Source organism: Brassica oleracea, chromosome C4 (assembly GCF_000695525.1).
Source record: "Brassica oleracea var. oleracea cultivar TO1000 chromosome C4, BOL, whole genome shotgun sequence".
Lineage (NCBI taxonomy): Eukaryota > Viridiplantae > Streptophyta > Magnoliopsida > Brassicales > Brassicaceae > Brassica > Brassica oleracea.
Window position 1 is genome coordinate 24,794,940 of NC_027751.1, and position 15,742 is coordinate 24,810,681.

Below are 15,742 nucleotides of genomic sequence, written 5' to 3' on the forward strand. Positions count from 1 at the left end.
TGTTGGGTTCCTTCTAGATGGAGGAAATCCATTGGGTTTGGTTGGTGATAACCAAACTTATAAGTTGGGCCATTGGTATTAGTCCATGAGATTAGTATATGGCCTTGGAGGTTTTAGGGTTAGTGAGACACATATATATAGTCTCTTGACCTAATTTTTATGTAGAGACTTACAAGAATCAAAAAGACAAAAGAGAGAAAAGAGGGAAGGAGGCAGAATTTCGTCTGGGTTTGTCAAGACAGATTTGGAGGGTCAAACGGATCCTGATCGGGCCGTTATTTTGCGGGAAGCTTCTTCAGTCAGTGGGTTAAAGGTTCACATAAGGGATTTGGATTTCAACGGTTGGATCTTCTGTTGTCTGGGTTTTAGTGAAGCTGGTCGTCACAGTTCTTCAGCAGTACTGTCTTGAGTGTTTGGTAAATCCGACGGTGAGATCTTCTCTGATTGAGCTGAAATTTGGCAGAGGTGTTTTTGACTGGTTTATCTTGGATTTGTATGATGGGATTAGTCTCTGGTTGCCGGAATCCTTGTGAGCTGAGGTCTTTTGGTTACTGCTGGTTTTGAAGCTTTGTGTTGCTCTCTTGTTGTTGTTCTTCTTCTTGTGTTGGAGTTAGCTCTTTGTAGCTTGAGTCTCTGTTCTATTCAGGTTGTTTAACAGGGAGGACGTGGTTGTACTCACATACATTTATATAGTGGATTTTTGAGTGGACTACGGTCTCGTGGTTTTTCTTTCTCACATCGAGGAGGTTTTCCACGTAAAAAGTGTGTCTCATTTAGTTATTGTTTATACTATATCCTGCTATCGTCGAAGTATTTTTCTCACGGGTTCACACAAGGTCAGGAGAACATGACCGTTACATTCCGCTGCACCTCGTGCCCGCTTTCCCCAACAGAGTGCTCTTATTTTTTATTGGCTACTTTTTTTTGTCTTCAGGAACTGATAGCGAACACTGTTCTTAAAAAAGTTTCAGGTCTGACAGAATAACTGCAAGCTTTTATAAAGCTCTTTGTTGCTATATTTTGGACTCTGCCTACATGTTTCTTCCTCTGAATATTTAACTGAAGGCTCTTTTAGGTAACATGATTCTCCCTAATACAAAGGGAGTTGAGGGGGTTAAAATCTTAGTGGACGGTAGTCTAAGATCTGTCACGGACAAGGACATCTATTACAAGATTGACCAGGTATATTTAAATGTCTTGTTCCAAGTTGTAAGCCTGGTACATTGGTTGTTACCCAACTACTCATAGTGAATGTTTCAAGGCTTCTATAACGTAGAGTAATGGGTTTGGCTAGAAGGCTGGAGTCTTATAAAGCAAACATTATTTCATTTATATGAAACTCGTTTTGAAGTATCATCCTGATAAGAATCAAGGAAACGATGAAGCTACTCGCAAGTTCGCTGAGATCAATAAGGGTTCGTATTTTTGAAATTGACACTTTGATCGTTTTGAAATTGACTGCGTTTGATGTTAAAACAACTGTTTCATTTATCTTCATGATCAGAGGATTAACCGTTATATTATTGTACATTTTGGCAGTTCCGAATCAAAGCACCACATGCCCGTTTCGGAGAGATGGCAACGATTTACACATGACCATCAACATTACACTGGAACTCTAAATATTCCACCAACATCTTCTGTATCTCTACTTAATAAAACGACATCATATATGTTTACATCTTTCAGGTTGAGGCGCTAGTTGGTTTTGAGAAATCATTTAAACACTTGGATGATCACGGAGTTGACATCGGTTCCAAGGTGACACTAATTACGTTCTTTCTACACCACAGAAAAAAACTCGAAATTGATCATCTGATGAAGTGATATGGTGTGTGTGGAATAGGGAATTACAAATCCCAAGGAAGTGAAGAAGTTCAAAGGAGAAGGGATGCCACTCCACTACAGCACAAAGAAAGGCAACCTTGTCACTTTTGAGGTTATGTTTCCTTCGTCTCTCACTGAGGATCAGAAAAAGAAGATCAAAGAAGTCTTGGCTTAGTACTCCTCTCTTTAGAAATTTGTTGTTTAAATATAACTTGTAATGATTTTGATCATTGTCTTTTTATGTATTAAATTCTTTCATGATTTCACTAAAATATGATTTATTTACACGAGGTTTTCTTTGCATACATTGTTGAAGTCTTTCTTTCAAAATTTCGAGAAGATACCCGTTGCCTTAGACAAAATTTAGTTCACATACTTCATCTTAACTAAATTTCATATATCGAAATCTTCGATCTTCTCATACGTTAAATCCACCGTTGTGTTCAGGTCAGGTTAACTTGAGACCTTAGTGAAAATAAAAACGTAAAAGTAATTCATATATATAATATACATTATTGCATAAGAAGATTGATTCAACCGTTACATCAATTGCTTTCAAACGATACACAATCATAAGACTTATCACTTTTGAGCTCAATTATTTTGAGGCATATTCTTCTTCACGATAATCACAGGACACTTCACTCGTTTGGCGCAATACTCGCTCACACTGCCTAGCAAAGCTCTATCAACGAAACATATACAACATCATATCAATAACCATTATAAAACGTAAGTATTAAACAAGATTAATTAAGGTCTTACCTTTTGAAGAAGCCATAGTCATGTGTGCCCATAACTAACATATCAGCCTTATGGTTCTGAACTGCGTTACATATAACTTCCTTGGCATCTCCTCTTCCAACTTTTCTCTCTATATTAATCTGCGCATTACTTAACAATAAGCTTTAGTTATTTTTTTCATTTTTTTTCGTTAAATCTTTGGAAATATTAATAGATCGCTAACTAATCTAATAATTAATATGTGGGGTTCGTATTGAATACATATATTATTTTTTTTTTTTATAAATTCCATTGTTTTCACTTCTTAGTAATTTGTCAAATCTCTTTAACAAAGTGATCCAAAATTTGTTGGACTAAGCTTACATCGGACTCAAAATCTTGGTAGACGTTTCGAGATCGAGCCATGACTGATTCCACTAGCTCATTTTCGTATTTCTTCAAGGCTGCAACCGGATCTCCGGTCACTATAAACCCTAGAAAGTTGACCAAACAAAGTTCCATAAGCTGAAAGAATTATATCAAGGTTTACTCAATCAAATGATATATTGTGTAATAACGAGACTAACCTGCGGCATCAATGGAAGAATAAACGGGAAGAGGGGGCTTGACGTAGAGGAGGATAAGAGTATTATTGGAACCATATGGAAAAAGATTGTCAAGACTCCATGAAAGAGCTTCCATGCTCTCTTCGCTCTCGTCCACTGCTACAACGATCTTTCTCTCCTTTGTTTCTTCCATTTATTTACTATAAAAAAATCTTTTGTTTGCTTAAAGTATTAGAGAAGAAATATCTAATGAAGAAGGTTTGATGGAAGAAGAGACTGCGGTTTTGGCTCTATTTATACAAGTAGCTCGGCAAACCCAAAACCCACTTGACTTCTGGTTTTGGAGTTAAGTGTGTTAGTTAGATATATTTTGGGTAACTTGTAACTAGTTAGTTATATATGCAAAAGACACCTTCTCGTGACTAAACTTACAGCTGAAAAGTTGTGTGTTATGTAAAGATCAGATATAAACCCACGTTTGATTCCTAACCAATCAAAGAAGATATTGTAGATGTGAAAAAAGAATATTGTAACTGTGAATATAACCAGTAGCGGCCCTGAGTACAAGCGGCGGAAGCATGTGCTTCCGGCCCTGCTTTTGATATCTACCATTTTGGCCTTAAAATCTTTAAAATTTACGATAGCTTAATTAGTTGGTTAACGGTTTGATTAAGTTAGTAGAAGGTGTGAGGTTCGAATAGTAACATATACATATTTTTTGTTGCTTCCAGCCCTATATTTATCCTGGCCGGGCCTGAATATAACTACGCTATTCGACTCTTTTCTCATACTATATTGAAGTTATATGTGATATTTGTATAGAGATAAAATCATATATATATATATATGCTAGATTGTGAACTCAAAATTCTTGAACTTTCTAGAAAAAGACGAAGATAAAAGTAATCTATATAAAATGGTTGGACCTTTCATTTTGTTCATATATATGAGTACAGGTTCTTGAAGTTACACTAATTGACTCATCATAATTTTCAGATCTGAATTATCCACCATAAACGTATAAAAACTGAAGTGTATTATTGAAGCAAATAAAACCTAAAAACATAATTGGTCCCCTTGTGAAAATATCATGACCCTAAAATGAAGATAAGATGTATACAGATAGCTATCTTCCAACTAAAAAGTTGACACCTTTGATGATCTTTATGCGTTTGAGCTTTAATGCTCCTGGTGGACCCAAGGGTTAGGCCAACATTATCGGCGTCCCAGCAGGCCGTCCTTAGGCGAAACGGGCCGAAAAATAAATCAAAAATAAGAGAATAGAAGAGAGACGTGGGTTAATTAAGAAGTGTCCAACCTCGTCCTTAAGGAGCACGTGGCACGGTTTGATTGGAAAACCGAAAGGGGTAGAGGAAACACGAAGGTCGGTTTCGAATAATCTTGGTCTCAACTCCTTTCTCTCTATTTCGACGGCGATTTTCGACGCGACGACACTGATCAGTCGTTTAATCAAAGACTTCTCCGCCAAATCGAATATAGACGAGGTTCTCCGCCAAATCGAATATAGACGAGGTATGTGCTCTTCTCTGTCCTCTGCTTTGCGATTTAAAAGTCGACCTATATGTGGGTTTGATTGGTATCTGTTGTGACGATTTCGTTGCATGCATCGTGTTTGTAGGGGAAAGACGAGTTTCAGTGTGGAAATCATTCTCGGCGTCTCCCTATTCTCTCTCTCTCGACGGCGATCCAATCGAAACCAGGTTTGTGTTTCTTCTATCTCCGTCTCGGTTTGATTTTTTTTTTGTGCGATATAGAGCTTAGTATTGATGAGTTGATCTATCTCCGTCTGGGTTTGATTTTTTTTTGTTGTGACGATGCTTCCTGATTGTGATGGTTTGTAATTGTGATGGTGTGTAAATTTTTTTTCTCATTGTATGGTTGGTTTTAATGCCAAATTTCTCATATGTGAATTCTTTTGATTGAGTAAACAAAATTGTTTATGCGTTTATGCTAATTGTTCATAATTCTCTCATAGTTTTGATTGACTAAATCTGTTCATATACATGTGAAATGCATTAGGAGCTTGTTATACTTGCGCAAAAGTAAACTGATATTTTTTTTTTGTTATGACGATGCTTCCTGATTGTGATGGTTTGTAATTGTGATGGTTTGTATTTTTTTTTCTCATTGTATGGTTGGTTTTAATGCCTTATTTCTCATTTGTGAATTCTTTTGATTGAGTAAACAGAATTGTTCATGCGTTTATGCTAATTGTTCATAATTCTCTCATAGTTTTGATTGACTAAATCTGTTCATATACATGTGAAATGCAAAAGAGCTTGTTATACTTGCGTAAAAGTAAACTGATATTTAATAACTTGTTACTAGCTTTGTGGTTCGATGTGTTGCTTGTCAGATTTTATGGTTCGGTCATTACTGAAAGTAGTTTATGGTTCGGTCGTTACTTCTTATTAGAGTGTTTGGTTGTAACTCATTACTTCTTATTAGCGTTAATGGTCTTGTCTACTTTACTTCTCTGTAGTTTATGTGTTGCTTGTTAGAGTTTATAGTTGTAACTTATTACTTCTTAGCGTTAATGGTCTTGTCTAGTTTACTTCTCTGTAGTTTCACCTATTATATATCTCCACCATCTTCATTGTACCATATATCTCCACCATCTTCTTTCTCTCTTGTTTGCGCAATCCCCTCCTCTCCAGTTTCTCTTCTCTTTCCCTGTTCTAATAGCTATGGATTCAAGGAATCCATATAGTCAGTCATCTAGTTATATGGGCCTTCTTAACAGTCAAAACTTTCCTTATGAAAGTTTCCCTCAGTTCAGTTCACAACAAACCGACGCTGGAACTCAACCTGAAGACACACCTGTGGACCGTAAGGAGAGAAGTCTGCTGCTAAAGCTAAAAGGAATAATGGTTAAGGGAAGTCTGTTGCTGAGTATTCGACCATTTGGGAAATGAAGAAGGAGGATCTCATGATGAAGGAGAAGCTGTCTAAGCTGGCCATACTAGACACTCTCCTAGCCAAAAAAAACCCACTGACTGAAGCTGAAGAAGTTGTCAAGAATAAGCTACTCGCTGAGTATTTCTGAGCAATAAAACTATGTCTTTCTATGTTTCTACTTTATAAATTATGTCTTTTAAATGTTGTCAGAAGGACTACAAATCTCGGTAATACAATGGGTCGTCGAGCAGAAGTTCCGGATAGACAAGACCATCAACAATTAAAAGAAGATTTGGTTGAAAATATATGGACTAAATTTGGACATCTCCCAAATAACTACAATGTTTAAGTTTCTATGAATTCAATAAAATGTTTGTTTACTTTTTTTTATCATTTTTGTAATTTTTTTTTCACCTTAGTAATTTTCTCATGTTTTCAAGTTTAATGTTATATGTTTTATTTTAAATTTATCTTTTATATGTTATTACTAATTAAAATAAATAATTAATTTGCTAAGATACACCAAAAAATCCTACCAATAATCCTGTTATTTTGGATTGTCCCTAACTTTTGTCCTTAACATCAAAATTAGATTAAACTAATCTAATGACCTAAAAATTAGGGAGTTATTCTTGGGTTCATCCCCTAGGGTGAACCTCTAGGTTCACCAACCAATAGAATTTCATTATTTCAAATCGATATCTTTTAAAAAAGGAAACAAAATATTTTCAAGTTATATTATGTTTTTAAAATAAAAAAGTAAAAAAACAAATAGCAGTTACAGAAAAAATAATTAAAAAAAATCTTTTTAACGTCGTCAGCAAAACACTAAACCCTAAATCCTAATCCCTAAACCCTAAATCCTAAACCCTAAACCCTTGGGTAAACCCTAAACCCTTGGGTAAATTCTAAACCCTTGGATAAACCCTAAACGCTTGGATAAATCCTAAACGCTTGGATAAATCCTAAACTTTAAATAAAAACAAACCCTAAGGGTTTATGGTTTAGGATTTAGGGTTTAGAGTTTAAGATTTATCCTAGAGTTTAAGATTTATCCTACAGTTTAGGGTTTACCCAAGGGTTTAGGGTTTAGGATTTAGGGTTTAGGGATTAGGATTTAGGGTTTAATGTTTTGCTGACGACGTTAAAAATATTTTTTTTGTAATTACTACTATTTTTTATTTATTTCTTTTTACTTTTTAATTTTAAAAAGATAATATAATTTGACAATATTTTGTTTTTTTTTTTAAAAGATATCGAATATGAAATAACACAATCCTATTGGTTAATGTTGCCCTTGAACCCGTAATATGACCATGTCGCCAGATTAATGGGCCTTTAACAGGCCACGATTTTACATTTCCAATCTAAATAATGATTAGTGGGCTTAAATTGGATATGATCTTGTTTGTGATGAAGTTGGTGTCAATTGTGTTGTTGATTCAAATACTAACCCCGAAGAAGTAGAGAGAGTCTGCAAAGAGATTGATGAGTTGTTTGCGTCTCATGGAAGCTGTTATTGAAGAAATGAACGTAGTTTTATCGAATGATCTGATCTATTATCAACTCCTAATGAAGCAAATGTTAATCATTCAATTAAATTATCTTATTGCGACTAAATTTTAAATATATGTTAGAAATTTAGAAATTTGCAACAAACTATATCCGATGTGTCAAGCTCCTACTGTGCCCAAGTAAAGATGGCAATCATGGATCTGGACCGCGGGCCTAGCCGTAAAGAACTGTCGCGGTACGGTATTGGGACGAAGTTTTCTAGACCCGCAAATTTGCGGGCCTCGCGGGACGGATCTTTGCGGTACTGGGTCTTTTGCGGGATGGGCCGAAACGGGTCATGCGGGATTACATGGACCCGCATTTTTTTTCTTCATTTCTTATTTTACCTGAAACAAATGAGAAAAAGAGTGAGAAGAAAGCGATTTTTGTGACTTTTCCCCTAGAAAACATAAGGAGTTCTGACGATGATGCATGACGACTCCAGCTCCGGCGATGACGACTCCAGCTCCAGCGATGACGATTCGAGCTCTGGTGGTGTTTTGATTTGGTTTTCTCTTTTTATTACACACAACTATGAATTGCTTTATTACAATGTGATATTTCTTGTTTAAGTTGATTGGTTTTGTTTCCAGTACTGTGGTGTTTTTCTTAAATTAAATTTGGTTACAATGGTGTTGTTTAGGAGAAAAGTTAGTTGTATATCACGTCACTTGTATAATTTGGCAAAGTCATTCACGATTTTTTTTGCAATCCAAATAATTAAAAAGAGAGATGGTTTGATGAAGACATACAATTGAGCCAAATTATTACAAATACAACAACTCAATCAGACTCAAACTCAACAAAAGCTTATGCTTATAACAAAAGAAGGCTTTTAACTCAAGAACGCAAGCACAAACGGAGTTTTGAGGCATTGATGTTGATAATGCTTTAGTGAAGCTTAATGAGCTCTCTTCAACTCTCTTACACAACTCTTCTACTTGAACATTCATGAAAGAAACTGTAATAGGCGGTTTGATAAATAGGTGTCCCGCGGGACGGCCCGCGAAGGCTTATATATTCTGCGGTACGGGTTTGGGCCGGCATTTTGAATACCGCAGCCCGCGCGGGAAAGGCCTGCTGTAACCCGCTCGACGACTAACCCGCCGCGGTACGGGATGGAACGGGATGGGTAAACCTGTTTGACATCTCTATGCCCAAGAGAGCTCCTATTGTGCAAATCTATAATCTTATTGTTTAGGTTTCTTATTCGAGATTGTTAATATACTAGATGATAACCCGCGCACATGCGCGGGGTGAGTTCTTATAATAATGTTTGTTCATTAATTGGCTTTAACATTTTGCAACACTACAGTCTTTATCGATTGTAAAATGTTGGTAAATACAAATGTTGGTATCTTAAATGTATCATCGTTGTTGAAGAGTTAATGTATTAGAACTCATTTTAATTATTTTTAAGACTTCATATGTATAAAAAGAAATTAAGTTTTGCGGCTGACACAAATCACCAAAACCAAATAAGCAACATCGATTGTATAATCACGAAAGAGGATTAAGTTTTCTGCTCTCGATTTGTTTACTATTGACTCTCCATAAGTGATTTCATTTTCTACATCTGTAAAGTTGTGCTTTTGTTCTCGTCTCCGTTTTATTGATATGAATTTAGTTTCTTTTTAAGTTCTTCTATTAATTTGGTGAATTACATAAGTGTCAATTTAAAAAGATGGACATTGGTAAACATTAGTTCCACTCCATATACGTATATAAGAATTAAAATTTTGAAGAAAATCACCAGCAAACTCTATTAATAGGTTAGTGTTCAAATCTAATAAATTAAGCTATTATAAAATATAAGTGCATATGTCTAGTATATATCCGTCAGTTCGGTCTAAATCATCTAATTCTATAATAACAAAATAAATTACTTATTTTATTAGCCTATTCTTTTGAAATTTAGTTACTTAAAATATACAAATAAAAATATATATAATACTTTACCATTCTAGTATATGTAAATTATGTATAAACTACGAAATGTTTGATTTATTAATTGATAAACCAGAAAACTTATAATAAATCGTTCAAATCTTCCATTCTTACAATTATAATAGATAGATAGGGTATTAGGGAGAAACAAATATTAGAAGAATGGTCAAATTTCTCATTCTTTAAACAAACTCAAAAGGAGGTGATTAAAATCTTGTCATGATATTTCATTAAAAAAAATTTAGGAATAAAAATCAAGACTAAATTATTTAATTTGAATGAAATAATATATATAGTGCTTCCAATATTAAAAATCACTTCTATTTGAAAAAGTGTGTTTTTGGGATTGTGAGGATCAAATAATATATTAGAAACCATCTATTTTGTATGCATAAAAGTATATACATTAGAGTAAGCATGTAAATCAAAACTAATATTTTTTGTTAATTTACAATCACATTTTTGGTAAATAAATCAAAACAATCATTTTATTTACTTTATACGGAATAAATTATACTTTAGTGATATTGACATAGACACATAGTATATTTTAATATAGATATTTATTATTGACACTTCATACTCATATTATTTTCAATACAAATTTCAAAATTAAAATATTAAGATCTCAATAATTTTTCACTGAAAATTTTGAAATTTACATATTTATATAGCAATATATGAAGTCTAATTTATATAGTATACAACTTATTTCAAATGATATTATTAATATATATATATATATAATATGAATATCTATTAATGAGACTTCATATTCATATGATTTACTAAAGATGGACATTTTATCCGATACCCAAACACGTATCTGAATCTGATCCGAAAATTTGAACCAAAGTAGGAAAACACTCGAACGGTTATTGAATTTAGAGAGATTGTATATCTGAACCCAAACGGGTAATATCCAAACCCTAACGGATAATATCTGAACCCAAATGGATATCCAAAGATAACCAAACATAAGTATACTTAACCATATATTTCTATTTTACTTCTCTCATTTTATTCAAAATATTTATATTAATGATGCTAATTGCTCAAAAATAGATAATATACATATAATTATGGATAAAGTAATTTTCTATTCACTTAAAATACATATCAAGCTCTTGCTTTTTGCATTAACAAAAGTTGCAATCTAAAATTTCAAAACAACAACTAAATTAGTGTCTTTCTAATTTAAAGTTTTATCTTCAAACCTATTAATAGTTTAATCTTTTAAAAATTAGAAAACCAGTTAAGTTAAAAGTATATTTTAAATATAAAAAATTTAAACAATAAATAATTTATTTATTTTTCTTCAAAATTTAAATATCTGAACCCGAACATAAAATACTCAAACCCGGCCCAAAGTATAGAAATACTCGAATGGTTTCTATACCTTTATAATGAAATATCCAAAAATCCTAAATACCTGATACGGACCCGAACAGGTATCCGAACGCTTACCCCTAGGATATATGATCATTTCTACCTTGTTTGAACAAAACAAAAATTAAACCATTGATCATAAAATTTTCAATGTGGGACTTTTACCTTTTTTAGCAATTTATAGTCGTTTTTAAAAATTCAAAATATAACATATAACAAAAAAATCTAATTTTTTTATTATATGCTTAATGTAATTATTTAATTTCTTTTAGTAATATATAAAAAAAGAGAGAATATACAAAAATTGTTATCAAATATGTATTATTCATAATCATTAATTATCATATATATGATAATCATATTAGGTAATTCCGTACCTTCTATTTAAGGAAAGAAGAAAATATTCTTTTGTACACTATTAATTAATTTGATAGTTAGTTTAATAAAAAAATAGTATATGTTTATATAGACCAACTTATTTTTCTAAGAATTCTAAGAATCATCCTCGTGATGACACGTGGCTACAAAAACATGTTGTAATGTTTCAGGATTAATATATAGGGGATATTGATCAGTTTTATACGTTTTATTTTGTTATAAATTTCTATTGCATTCAATAAATTTTTAAAATTTATTTAGCTATACTATAGAAAGGATATTTGTTTAGAATAATGTATATTTCTATGTTGCGTTTAAGGATATATGTTAACATCTATTATTTTGTTCGATTTTATAAGTAAATACATTGTTCTGTTAAATAATAAATCTCTATTATTTTAGTAATTTTATACATAGTAGTACCTATCATAATATTTTACTAAATTTTATCTATATATGATATTTTTTCATGTTATGTTATTAATTTTTCTGATTTTTTTTTATTAAATTAAAATTTCAAAAATATTATATTACTTTTGATTTTTTTTAAGCAAAGTTTATTTTTCATATTGCATTTCAAAAAATTATACTTTAGCATATGTGATTTTATCTTTTGTAAAATTTGCAATATTATTATTTTGTCTTTTAGAATTTTTATTTTAAAAATTAGTGGTCAAAAGAAATTTGGAAAATTACACAACTATTTTTGAGTTTGGAAGATTATATGACTTCTGAGATTTTTGTTACTAAATTAATTGATATTTTATAAAAAAATATTTGTATTTTGGTACGTTTGTATTAACAACACCTAGTCTGAACAGCAAATATACAGACTGATGCTAACATAAAATATAACAGATTACTTTTGTGACTTGTATACAAAAAAAGAAGGAAGAGAACCAATAAAATTTATATAATTAAAAGATATCAACTATATATATATAGATAGAGGCTAACATAAAACATTACAGATTATTTCACTGACTTATATATGCAAAAAAGGAAGAGAATATCCATAGTGACAATTATAAACTTTTCAATAAAAACAATTATAATTAAAAGATATCAACTATATAGATATAATAGAAGCTAGCACAAAATATTACAGATTAGTAACAACTATAATTAGAAGATATCAATTATATAGATAGAGTTAAACATAAAATGTTACAGATTATTTCACAGAATTGTATATGCAAAAAGGAAGGAAAGAATCATGTAACAACTGTAGTTTAAAGATATCAACTTATACATAGATAATAACAATTATAAATAAATTTTTTTCAAAAAAAAAAAAAAAAATTATAAATAAAAGATAGCAAACATGTAGAAAAATATATATATATAAGAGAGAGAGAGATCAAAATAATTTAAACGCATAAAAAAACCAAAACTTGTCTGTCTTTGTTTCTTTAATCTTAACGCATAAAAATAATTTATAAACTTTACTTGTCTTCTCAATGGGAGAGCCGAACACAACTACTCCGGGAACTTTGACGACCGACACACTAATTCCTATTCCTCCTTACCTCTCACATCTGAAGAGGCATTTATCTGTCACCAATGGACCTCGCAGGCAAAAGATAAAAGAAGACTTGGCGAATTGTAAACAGCATGGAAGGCCTGTTGAAGTTTATTACAGGAAGCTCATAAAAATCATGGACACTTACTATAGGCCGTTGCATGTTTGTAAGTGTGGGAACTGTGAATGTGATTTGGCTTCTTTACAAGAGAAAGAACGTGAAGATGATATGGTTCACCAATTCTTGTATGGACTGGATGAGCACAAGTTTCAGACAGTGCGCTCTCAAAAGTAGCATCTCGGATCCCTCTACCAAGTTTGGAAGAAGCGTACAACATAATACGACAAGAGGAAGATCTTCAGAACAACTCACGCAACCAAGAGGAAAGACAAAGACCTCGCATCGTCCAAGTTGTAACAGATCATGTATCAGAAGACTGGCTTCTCGAGCTTCTCGAGCGTCTTCCCGAGAAGTCCCTCTCTAGATTCAAATCCGTGTCGAAACAATGGAAAACAATGATGGAGTCCAGCTATCTCGCCAAGAAACGTCTTGCTAGGTCAAATACGAAAGTCTTTGTTCTTAGAGTTGAAATGTCTACTGATCGTTATTCAAGAACCATATATTTGGAGGATATTTCAAAAAACCATCACGACCACAGCAAAATCATTATTCATACTTACAAGTTTCCACATCCATTTCCAACCAGTGATGTTGGTTGGATAATGGGGGTACTGCAACGGTTTGGTCTGCATCTACGACTTCGGATACATTTATCTGATTAACCCGGCAACGAGAAAACTCCAGATTCTTTCTCCTGAGCTTTTGCGAGAGTATACAGGCTTGTCAGGTATGTACGAACCACTTCTAGTTATAACTTTGTTAATAGATTTAAACAACCTTGATTGATTAGTTTTTACATAATTAAAATACATTTAAAATTTATTAATTGCAAAAGGTAGATGGAAATAAACTTTAACGTATATTTTATTTTCGAAAATGCTTGCTTTTTCTTAGGTTGGGCGGGTACGTTGCCAGTTAGTGTGGGATTTGGAAGAGACATAGTTACAGGAGCATACAAAGTAATCTTGATGTATTTATTTGCTGAGGGTGATAATATTGTCAAGACCGAAGTCCTTAACCTCCAAAGTGGTGAACGACAGCACATTTGTTTTCCTCTTACTTACGATGAACTTGGCAATGATAAATTATCAGTCTTTGCAAATGGATCACTTTTTTGGCTGAAAGAGTTTGATTATAGGCTCCCGAGTTTATTCGCCAAACTCGGAGCCATAGATCTTCACACTGAAAAATTTCGTGATGTGTTATTACCGCGTTGGTATTCTAGATACTGTGAAAGTGTGTACACAATATGGAGCCTAAGAGATCGTTTATGCATATCTGATGTGCTACAGTATCCGACTGTGGAAGTCCGGTGTTTGCAGCAAGAAGATCCGAGTGTGAAGTGGGAAAAGATCCTTATAATTGACACGTCAAGTTTGGATTGTTTAGACACAAACTATTGGAAGCTTGGTCTTGCAGCTTATAATCTTAATAGAGGAAATGAGCCACCTAACAATTTTTTGGAGCATGTCAGTGATGAACACCGTCGAACAGTTTTGTGTACGGAGAACTTTGTTTTTTCGGTCTAGTTTCATGGTGCATGCTTCAAGCGTAGACAAGAACAAACAAAATATGTTTCTCTTTTCTCTTTCTTTAATTAATAACTAGCTACGCGGGATAAATGTTATATATAAAAATAATTTTTATATATTGTTATTTGTATTCATTTACGGATTACGTATATAATTAAATAAAAGTAAGCATATAAATCAAAACAATACATCTTGTTTAGTTACGATATTTTTTTGGTAAATAAATCAAAACAATCATTTTATTTATTTTATATGGTATATAACTAAATTTCAATGACATGGATAAAAATATATAGTATATTTTAATATAAATATTTATTATTGAGAATTAATATCTCATACGATAAACACAAAATTTCTAATGTGCGATTTTTTTGTGCAAATTTCAAAATTTAAATATTAAGGTTTCAATACAAGTTTAGAAATTATCATATTTAAGTATTTTTATATGTTATATAGTTCAATTTTAAACTATATTAATATATAATATGAATGTCTAGTAAATGAGATTTCATATTCATACGATTTATGATCATTTGTATTTTTTTATTACCAAAAAGAGTTAAACCATTGATCACAAAATTTTAGTGTGAGACATTTAACATTTTTAGTAATTTATAGTCGTTTTGAAAATTCAAAATATAATATATAAGAAAAAAAAATTATTATATGGTTAATGTGGTTGTTTAAAATCTTTTAATAATATAAAATTAAACAAAAAAAGAACTAAGATACAAAAATTGTAATCAAATATTTATTATTCATAATCATTAATTGACATATATACGTTAATCATATTAGGTAATTCCGTAGCTTTTATTTAAGGAAAGTGCGAGAATATTCTTTTGTATACTATTTATAAATTTAATAGTTAGTTTAATAAAAATTATAATATAAGTTAAGATGAACCAACTTATTTCTTTAAGAATTCTGAATTTCATTTTCATGGTGACACGTGACTACAAAACAATGTTGTAATATTTCTCAATTAATATATAATGGATTGTTTTTACATGTTTATGTGTTTTTTACTTGTGTTCCTTCTCATCGACTAAAAACTTTTAGGGGAGGGAAGAGGTTATTGGAACCAAAATTTATGTGGAATTTGACAATTCTAAAAGTTGATAGATTTTTAAAATCCAAGTAATTACAAATAATGTATGATTTTTATCAAATATTTTGTATTCATTCCCATCAGTTGTTAAGTTTTCCGCTTCAATTTTAATTTTCTCACGTAAAATATTCTAAGAAATCTGTTTGGGAA

At 31.9% G+C, this 15,742-nt stretch overlaps 3 protein-coding genes across 3 annotated transcripts; 2 read left to right on the plus strand and 1 right to left on the minus strand.

The window, feature by feature from the left end:
* The first annotated feature begins 1,304 nt into the window (after positions 1-1,304).
* Positions 1,305-2,130, plus strand: LOC106337550 (dnaJ protein ERDJ3B-like). Its single transcript, XM_013776658.1, has 4 exons — positions 1,305-1,415; positions 1,540-1,613; positions 1,690-1,761; positions 1,847-2,130. Exons 1-4 carry the CDS (start codon positions 1,334-1,336, stop codon positions 2,000-2,002), a joined length of 384 nt encoding a protein of 127 aa, XP_013632112.1. The 5' UTR covers positions 1,305-1,333; the 3' UTR covers positions 2,003-2,130.
* A 167-nt stretch (positions 2,131-2,297) lies between these two features.
* LOC106337549 (universal stress protein A-like protein) lies at positions 2,298-3,418 on the minus strand. Its single transcript, XM_013776657.1, has 4 exons — positions 3,138-3,418; positions 2,935-3,044; positions 2,593-2,711; positions 2,298-2,512 (listed from the first exon to the last, which is right to left on the minus strand). Exons 1-4 carry the CDS (start codon positions 3,307-3,309, stop codon positions 2,422-2,424), a joined length of 492 nt encoding a protein of 163 aa, XP_013632111.1. The 5' UTR covers positions 3,310-3,418; the 3' UTR covers positions 2,298-2,421.
* A 9,860-nt stretch (positions 3,419-13,278) lies between these two features.
* LOC106338471 (putative F-box protein At1g71320) lies at positions 13,279-14,475 on the plus strand. Its single transcript, XM_013777441.1, is given in 3 exon segments — positions 13,279-13,551; positions 13,553-13,673; positions 13,841-14,475. Coding segments are annotated over 3 exon segments (966 nt in total). The 5' UTR covers positions 13,279-13,341.
* The last annotated feature ends 1,267 nt before the right edge of the window (positions 14,476-15,742 follow it).

Coding starts and splice junctions, on each gene's coding strand:
- LOC106337550 (XM_013776658.1), top strand. CDS start 1,334: ATGAAACTCGTTTTGAAGTATCATCCTGATAAGAATCAAGGAAACGAT. Junction 1,614..1,689: donor TGACCATCAACATTACACTG/GAACTCTAAATA, acceptor TACATCTTTCAG/GTTGAGGCGCTAGTTGGTTT. Junction 1,762..1,846: donor GAGTTGACATCGGTTCCAAG/GTGACACTAATT, acceptor TGTGTGGAATAG/GGAATTACAAATCCCAAGGA.
- LOC106337549 (XM_013776657.1), bottom strand. CDS start 3,309: ATGGAAGAAACAAAGGAGAGAAAGATCGTTGTAGCAGTGGACGAGAGC. Junction 3,045..3,137: donor TTCTTCCATTGATGCCGCAG/GTTAGTCTCGTT, acceptor TCAACTTTCTAG/GGTTTATAGTGACCGGAGAT. Junction 2,712..2,934: donor ACCAAGATTTTGAGTCCGAT/GTAAGCTTAGTC, acceptor AGTAATGCGCAG/ATTAATATAGAGAGAAAAGT.